General features: G+C 51.7%; 1 protein-coding gene across 1 annotated transcript; it reads right to left on the bottom strand.

Annotated features, from left to right (window-relative positions):
- Nucleotides 1-308: 308 nt before the first annotated feature.
- MCRIP2 (MAPK regulated corepressor interacting protein 2) lies at nt 309-8,482 on the bottom strand. Its single transcript, XM_048495060.1, has 5 exons — nt 8,163-8,482; nt 7,825-7,912; nt 5,712-5,839; nt 4,401-4,502; nt 309-758 (listed from the first exon to the last, which is right to left on the bottom strand). The coding sequence occupies exons 1-5, from the start codon at nt 8,212-8,214 to the stop codon at nt 688-690; spliced, it is 441 nt and encodes a 146-aa protein (XP_048351017.1). The 5' UTR covers nt 8,215-8,482; the 3' UTR covers nt 309-687.
- Nucleotides 8,483-8,682: the final 200 nt, after the last annotated feature.

Raw genomic sequence — 8,682 nt, 5'->3', positions numbered from 1 at the left:
GGTGATTAGAGCCCCGAATGTCAACCTTGGCTTGTACCTGAAGAACAGAATGTTTCCAACTGAATGCAAAATGTTACTTCATTTCTAGGCTAAAGCATGAATCAAAAGGAGGGAAAAGCTACCTAGGGACTTGTAAATGTTGATACCATGATTATTATTGCTCCCCCAATGTCACACAGATCAAAGAGGCTGTTTCTGCCTAGACCCAAAGTCTCCTAGTTGGTTTGTTCTTGGTTTGCCAGTCACGCAGTCTTGTTTCCCAGCGTCCTTGGCCTATTCCCCACAATAACTCCTCGCAGACAGCGTCATTCGTTCCGCTGATGTCATCAGCACTTTTATTCTGAAAACAGTCCTGGCTGCAGGCCGCACCACAGGCTTATAAGTAGCGTGCCGGCCCAGAGCGAGAGAACAGTGGGGGCTGCTGGCCCCTCCCCGGGCCCACTCCCACATCACCACAGCACATCCAGAACTTGCCGTCTCCAGGAATATTCCTTGTGCAAAAGCCAGCACCGAAGTAGCACAGCTGGGCAGAGTCTGGTCTCTTCCCTGCCCCTCGCTGTGGACATAGCCAATGAGCAGGTCTGCCATGGTCCCAACGCTTCTCTCTCCTCTTGGGCAGGGGCAGGCCTTGGGGGGTACCTCGAACTTTAGTGTTTCAGTTGTAAAATCGTTCTACTGCATCCTGCATTAAGAGCCATTCTTAATTTTGGCCCAGAACTGCTGTGCCCACCAGTCTTCAAGATCTATTGGCACAAAATCTGAAAGAGAGAAAGAGGAAATGTGTGTGAGAGGGTATGGAAACAAAATCCTTTCCGTGACATCTTAGTGCAGGCGAAAAGGGCATCGGACGGCAGAGTGTTATATAACAGTAGCCCCTTTTCTATTCTGTAAATACAGATGCTCAGCCCTCTAGGGTTCTGTGTAAAGATGTGGGGAGGATCCAAAAACCTGGCTGGAAGAAAGTTACATCTTTTACTAATCTCTAAATGAAATTTAGTACAACTGCATGGCAAAATAATTGGCTGTCTTTGTAATCGTATGTGTTTTACACATAGGCTTCACCAGACTACCAAAAGCGTCCATGGCACAAAAAAAGCCCTGTTGTCTGCTGGCAGAGGAGGGAGGCATAATTTCTACTAATTCCCCTTTCCCATTTCAGCATGAGGGAAGATGTTCCAGGGAATATGGAGGGTTGCAGGCCAGAGGGGCAGGGGGCAAACCCACTGTCAGTGAGCTCTGCTAACAATTCTCATTGAATATGAGACCTTATTTGCGATTTCTGCCTCTGCGTTGATGCCACAGGGTTGCAATGGAAAGTGCAATTGTGTGCAGTAGAACCAAGGCAAAATGCAAAGACTGGTTGAGAAAGGTTTTCCGGTGAACCAGAGCTAAAAATCCATCAAACCCAGAGGCGTAGCTAGGCCAGAGTGCGCCCGGTGCACCCTCTGGCTTTTTCGCCCCCCTCGTGGCCCCCCACGGACCCCTGAAGCACCCCACCCCACCCCACTTACTTTTAGGAAAGGAGCAGGCCGAAGAAGCCTGCCTGCATTGCCTGGGCCTTGTGGGAACTACATTTCCCAGGAGCCCCTGGGAAATGTAGTTCCCACCAGGCCCAGGCAATGCAGGCAGGCTTCTTCTCTGGGATGTTGCATTCCTAAAAGTAAGTGGGGTACCATGGGGGAGCCGGGCCAAAGGGGCTGTGGGGGATTTTTCCGCCCCCACGTGACCAGACTCGGTGCGCCCGGTGCACTACGCACCCCCGGCCCCCTGGTGGCTTCGCCACTGATCAAACTCTTAAATTCAAGACAGTAGTCATCACTTCAAAACGTGTGGTTCAATACTAGGAGGAAAGGCAGTGGTTAAGAGTGTTGGCCTAGACCTAGTATCCCGGAAACCAAGTTCCAATACCCCACTCTCTTGGGCCAGTTATACACTTTTGGTGTAACTTACCTCACAAAGTTGTGAGGGTAAAGTGCAGGAGAGGAGAAGGATCCACTTTAAAGAGAAAGGTGAGGATAAATGAAGCAAATAAATAAAGGGAGCTGAGTTTCAACCAGCGGTGGGATTCAGCTGGTTCGCACCACTTCGGCAGAACCGGTTGTTAAAATAGTGCTTGTAAACAACCGGTTGTTAAATTATTTTAATCTCGCCACCGGAACCGGTTGTTAGATTATTTGAATCCCACCACTGGTTTGAACCGTGGGGTAAAATGTTGCTTAGCTATTTAAAGGTACTTAATAAAATAAAACAACCATTTTGTTATTTTGGCCAAGGCTAGGCCTAAAGCATCATTTTCATTCCTTGGCTTGTGTTTAAAGAAACTTTCCTCCTGAAATAAGATATCTTGCTTGTTTAGTTGTGGAGAGTCACGATGCAGAATCGTTGTTTTTAATACCGTACGCAGCGCAAGCAACGTTAATAAAAACAAAGGCCCCATGAAGAAAACGAGCTGTGCTGTTTTGCATGTGCTTCAATAAGTGAATTATGCGCTGGAAAAACTGCAGCCAATTTAAATGAAAAAAACATCATGCAAGCAAAGTGCAATAATGATGACTCTTTCCAAGGAGTCCAGTGGCCAACTCCAGGTCTGGGAATTCATGGAGGTTTGGTGGTGAACCGTTGGGTAAGCAGGATTTGGGAAAGGAAGGGATTTCAGAAAAATATAATCCCATCAAGTCCGCCCTCCCAAGCAGCCATTTGCCCCCGAGTAAATGACCTCTGTCCTCAAGGCCGGCTGTAATTCTTGGAGGTTACCAACTTATAGGTAGCAACTGCAGAGGGGGGAAGTCTTTTAATGTAGTGTAGGGGGGGAAGCGAGGTCCAGACAGAGAGGCCTCAGGCAAAGTTACAAAGTGACTCGTAAAATAATAACCAAACTCCTTTTTCGTTCCATTTTAGAGTTATACATTGAAAGGAAACTGTGTGATGTTTTGTTAACCTGGTTGAAGGTGGCTAATTTTTTTTACACGCTAACCTGGAGTAAACAGGAGTAAACATTATTTCTAACTAACGAAACAAACCAGTTCTTTGTCCATTTTTTCAAGTTAGAGCTTAACCAGGAAGTTAAGAAATATTCTCAATCAGGTATTAAACATAAATGTTTAATGGTTCAAGCGACCTGGTTGACCTCTTTGAATTATTTAACTTTTAACTTCATGTTATAAAACTCTATGCTGCACCGAGTATTTTAGGAAGGCGATAAGGTTTAAGGATAGTTTGTAGCGTCGTTTCTGGCTCTACTACGGTTACAGAATATCAGGTCGTTTTGATAGTGAAATATGTGTTTTGCAAATCTGGTTTTGTTCACGCAACCTCTAGGAGAGGTACATAAAGGTGGAAGAAAGGACAGGAACCCATCACCTTCCATTTGACCCTGGGACGATGGCTACTAGCTCCAGGATGGGAAAAGCCAGGAGATGTTTGTGCTGGAGGCTTAAAAGGGTGGGGTTGGGTCAGAACTTCATTGGGGTATAATCTCATAAAGTTCACCATCCAAAGTGGCCGTTTTCCCCAGTTGAACTGACCTTTACCGCCTGGAGATCACCTGTAACCCCAAGAGATCCCCACCCACTACCTGGAGCTTGACATCACTACCTGGGACTTCTCCATCCCAAGAAAATACCCTTTGTGAAGCTCTATCGGGGCTTCTAGTTCATGCCTTTCAGTGGCTTCCATGAACTGGGCTCTTGTGGGGGCCTTTTTGGTTACAGCTTCTCAGCAGTGGGCCCAGACTCCCAACTAAATCCTGCGCAAACTCAGCAGTGTGATTATTTGGAAACAGCGTAGAGGCCCTCTTTTTTTTCCCCTGCCAGCATTTGGGGCTGGAGCAGGGCTGTGTCATTTTACGTATTATGTGTTAATTACTAGTTATTCATCATTGAAATAGGAAGCTGCCAACTTGTGCTATTTCGTGTGCACCAGGTGGATGCCTTGCAGCTTTGAGCTGGGGGGGGGGGGGAGGGAGCCCTTGAAAGCCGTTCTGTTTGTTCCACCAGCTGTTCAGCTATCGGCTTGCTGCAATCACCATTCTTGACCACAAATGGGAGGGCCACTCCCAAGTTCTTCTCCCCAGTTCCCTCAGCTAAATAATAAGGGTTGTTTCCCATCATCCATTCCCGGACAGGTGACAGGGAAGACCTTTCTCTGCCTGAGCATCTGGACAGCCAGTCAGAGTAGACTATACCGAGATAAATGGATGAATGGGTCTGACTCAATACCCAGCCGCTTCATACATTTAGACCAGGGGTAGGGAACCTGCGGCTCTCCAGATGTTCAGGAACTACAATTCCCATCAGCCTCTGTCAGCATGGCCAATTGGCCATGCTGGTAGGGGCTGATGGGAATTGTAGTTCCTGAACATCTGGAGAGCCGCAGGTTCCCTACCTCTGATTTAGACTAACCTTTTAGTTCCGGGCTGGGCACCTTGTCTGTGTACTGCATGGGGCCGGATCCGTTTTCTCCAGGGTGGCTGTTGAACAACTGCTGTTCTACCTGTTGCCAGGCTGAAGAGGAAAAAAGAGAGATAGACGTGAGGCAGGAAAGACTCCAGAGGAAGCAAGCGCCCACAAAGGTCCCATTTCCTTTGGCCACCAACTCTGTTCACAAGAGAGGCTTCCACATCTTCGAGGTATGTGTGAAACTGAAGGATATCACAGATCTATGAGTGAATATATGGAAGTTATATCCCAGTCTGATAATAGCACTTGCCCAAACGTGGGTTCAGGGCCTTGGCAAGAATTACCGGTAGACCTCAGATATCTGTTTCTTGTCCCTCTGTTGCCAACTGCAGGAAGGCTCTTTCTTTGAAAGCACAGAAGGCTTTCCCTAGAAAGAGCTGGCAGCAACTTTGCCCAGAAGGGATTCTGCATCTCTGTTAAAATGGTTCCCTCTGTGGTGGCAGCTGCTCTGCAGAAAAAGTGACTTTTTATTGACTTCCTGTTTATTGAAGAGGAGCCTGTCTCCGTAGTGGAACTGGCAACCGATGGCAGCTTTCCTCACTGACGGGGCTGCATGGAAAGAGGTGGGGAAAGTATAGAATTCTGCACTCGCCTGGCTGCTGTTAAGGGTGGCCCATCGCATGAAAAAGACTGAGGTTCTTTAGAAGAGGGGATTTCGGCTCATGTAATTTATCTCGACTTTGCTCCCGTGCTTCGTTTACAAGAGAACTATTTTCTGCCAACTGCTGCCTTAGTTATTGTTCATCACAGTGCAATTCTAAGCACTGTTACACCCTTATAAGTCCATTGAATTGGACCTCCTGTCAAAGCTACTGACTGGGGAGGCATGATTTGCCATGACTAGGGCTTTCCACTCTGCCCTCCACAATCTATACCATTTTCAACCCAAGCAGCTCAGGGTCCCATTCATTGTTGTCTGTCTACACTATTATCTGCAACAATCTTTACAGGTAGGCTAGGTTGAAAGCAAGTGATGGGTCTGTGGACACCCAGCAAGCTTCGGTGGCAGGGTGAGGGTATGAGTCCACGACTGCCAGTTCCTAGAGTAACCACGGTATCACGCTGGCTTCTCTGCAATTAACAATTAATTAAATGGGCCTCTTGATGCGAAACCACCTCTCCTGTGAAACTGACTGAAGATACTAACTATCCACTGATTAAAGAGACCAGCATCGCTCAATCTCCTTATTCTGTCTTCAGAGAGAGAGAGAGAGATGGGGAGGAGGGAAAAGGCAGAAGCCCAGCTTTTCTTACTTTCATACACGAACCGGACATTTTCTTCATGAGCTGTCGTGTAGCTTTCTTCTGTGGCTGGCATCTGCTGTGGCATCAGCGGTGGTCTCTTGCCATTCACCCTGTTGAACACGAGCTTGGGAGCAGAGCTACCGAGGAAACCCGAAGTTAATAATAAATCCCACCCAGCCCTGGTAGAAATCCAAAGTCAAACAGGGGCCCTGTCAGGAGAGCCGACTGCTGCTCACCCCCCCCCCCCGTAAGTTTCCCATAACTCTGTGGCTTCTCTCCCATTGGAGATTTGCCCCATCTGGGACACTTTGGGGTGTATTTTGAGTTTGGTGGTATCTGTAAGACTAAGTCCGTTCACACGCATCTAGCTCTTTCCTGCCGAACTCTATACCCGATCCAGGCTCACTCCGAAATGCAGCAAGCACCAGTTGGCACTCTCTGCTCTGAGGTCAGTGTCAAGGAAGCAGCCCACGGTGGGAAGAGGACGGAGAATGCAAAGCCCAGAACAACAGCTTCATTTCCTACAGTTTGTAATCCTGACTTGCCTCCGACACTCTCACAATGGGGCGCTTCCCTCTGCCCTCTCTGCTTGACTGTTGACTGTTGAAGCAAACGCTGGGTGTAGGGTCAGCAGAGAGAGCAAGATTGGCTGAAGGTCACCTAGCGAGCTTTGTGGCCGAGTGGCAATTTGAACCTGGGGATCCAAGGCCCTCTTGTACCAATGGAAAAGTTAGTAGGATCGAGCACTAGTTCAAGAAGGCATGCAACCGCACTTCCTCTTTTGTCACCTGTTACTTCCACCCGTAGGCTGTGATTTCCCAGGAACGTCACACCTAGCGAGCGGCTATTGTTATCTGGGCCTCTGTCCCACATGTGCAGGCCAAAGTCCTAATTTAAATAAAAGCAGGTGGATATAGGGGAGCCAGAAGTCTTTACGACCTCCCATCCCAGACAGTTTGGGGCTCTGTCGGCCAAAGGCAGCATCTTGAAGCATATCACGAAACAAGCTGGGAATGGGACAAAGTCTTTGGACACAAGAGGAGCGTGGTACTAAGGGCTAACCACCTTGACCATGCTCTGGATTAGTGGACTCCAGCTGGTCTTCAAGGGTCGCTCTGTGTGTGGCAGGCAAACCTAGTTATTACCAGAGCCTGGGGAACTCGCTGTAGACAATCTCTTGGCAGTGATGACTCTAGTCAGTTAATGGAGGTGGGGGGGGGGGGCAATTCTTGCAAAGAAGGACCCCTCCCCACAATTGCATATCTTCTCCTTCCAGGGGGCTGGAATGGGATAAACTCTGCTGTACTGAAACTATTGATCCTTTGGCTTATTTGTATTGTCCCATCAAGGTATTCCGTTGCAATAGATAATGCTTTGGAGTGTAGGGCAGAAGAATATCTAAATATCCCCATCACAGTGTTGGCCTTCTAGGGCCCGGATCTTGGCAATGACCCTTCCCCAGCTTATCTGCTCCCCAAGGACAGAAAGAACTAGGCAAAAAGCGACCGCGTGTTCTAGGATCTTCGGGTCCCGCCCCCTGTCCCGCCCCCTTCCCTGGGGGGCGTGTCCTTGGAGCTTTCCAGGGCAAAGGTGATGTGTTGGACAGTCGGGGAGGGGGCGCAGTGTGGGTCGCGTTACTGCCCCCCCACACACACACACTCACCCTCCAGAAGCACGCAAGCAAATCCCCCCTCCCAACGTCAGAAGCACGTGGGACCCCCGCTTATCTGCTGGGCGTCCCCCCACCCCCCAGCTGCAAAGCCTTCCAGCCCCCTGGCTCAGCCCGCCCCACGCTGCTTCCTGCCCGCCCCTCTGCTCCTTTCCGGAGTCATGTGGCAAGGACACCCCCGGTAACCTTTGCCCAAGGTCATCCCTCGCTGGCCCGCCTCCTGCAGTCGCGGGTGCGTGCAACGGGTGCCCGGAAAGCCCCTTGCAAGCCGGGATCGGGGCCCTTCGCTGTCCCGTCCCCCGCGCCGGGGGCTGTCACTATCCCAGCCGGGGCCCACGCGGCCCGCAAGGTCACCGGGCGCAGGGCACCACGCGGCCCTACTTCTGCGCATTGGGGATCGGGCGCATCCCCCCCCCCCCCCCAGCCACAGGAGAGGGTCCAAGCGCCACTCACCTTGACAGGGGACAGGAGCTGAGTTGCTGCTGCGGCCGCCGCTTGCATTTCAGGGCGCTCGCCTTGCTGTCCACCTGCTGCGTGGGACCTGCGGGGAGAGGCGAGCAAGCTCAGCCGGGCCCCCTGTGTGTGTGTGGCGGGGGGGGGGGGTTCCCCTCGACAGAAGGGGGCAGGCTTGACGTGTGCGCAGGAGCCCAGAGCGGTCCCCAAAGGGGGAGATCGAAGGTGCCAGGGTGGGTGGTGCAGAGCACCCAAAGGGGAGCAGTCCCCTGCCCCGCTGGGCATGCACCGCCCGGGGGGTGGGGAGGGGGGGGGAGGCGGGTGCCGGCCCCGCTTACCTGTTCTCCTTTGAGTGGCGATCTTGCTGGGCCCACGCGTGATGGTGTACATCCCTCCGGGACTCAAGGCAGGAGGTCCCCCGATGGCACGCGCGCTAGCCAGGCGGAGAGTGGCCAACTTGGCATGCCCCCTGGCGGGTGGGCAGGGAGCCAGCGAGCCCCGAGCCTTGCCTTTCCCTGCCTCCCGCAACCGGCCCCCGGGGGCACCGCCTCCGACAACTTCTCCTTTCAGTGGCAGATCCCGGTGCCCGCCAGCCGGCCAGGCCTCCAACACGCGCCCCACTGCCGCCGCCGCCGCTCTTAAAGGAGCCGTCCCAGCCTGGGCTGGATGCTGACGCAACCGGGAGCCCTTCCAATCCGGATCGCGCCCCCTTTCCCCCACTTTGCTCAACCGGAAGAGCGCGCAGCGCACACGTGCGCCGGTGGCCCGGCCTCGAACCCAGGACTGGGACTCGTCTGTGGCTCCTTCCGCACATGCAGAATACTGCACTTTCGATCCACTTTCGATGCACTTTTGCAG

The sequence above is a fragment of the Sphaerodactylus townsendi genome, linkage group LG04 (genome assembly GCF_021028975.2).
Source record: "Sphaerodactylus townsendi isolate TG3544 linkage group LG04, MPM_Stown_v2.3, whole genome shotgun sequence".
Lineage (NCBI taxonomy): Eukaryota > Metazoa > Chordata > Lepidosauria > Squamata > Sphaerodactylidae > Sphaerodactylus > Sphaerodactylus townsendi.
The sequence above is the reverse complement of the archived record's forward strand: the minus strand, read 5'-3'. Positions and strand labels throughout refer to the sequence as shown.

Coding starts and splice junctions, on each gene's coding strand:
- MCRIP2 (XM_048495060.1), bottom strand. CDS start 8,214: ATGTACACCATCACGCGTGGGCCCAGCAAGATCGCCACTCAAAGGAGA. Junction 7,913..8,162: donor CGCCACTCAAAGGAGAACAG/GTAAGCGGGGCC, acceptor CTCTCCCCGCAG/GTCCCACGCAGCAGGTGGAC. Junction 4,503..5,711: donor TGTCCGGTTCGTGTATGAAA/GTAAGAAAAGCT, acceptor TTTCCTCTTCAG/CCTGGCAACAGGTAGAACAG.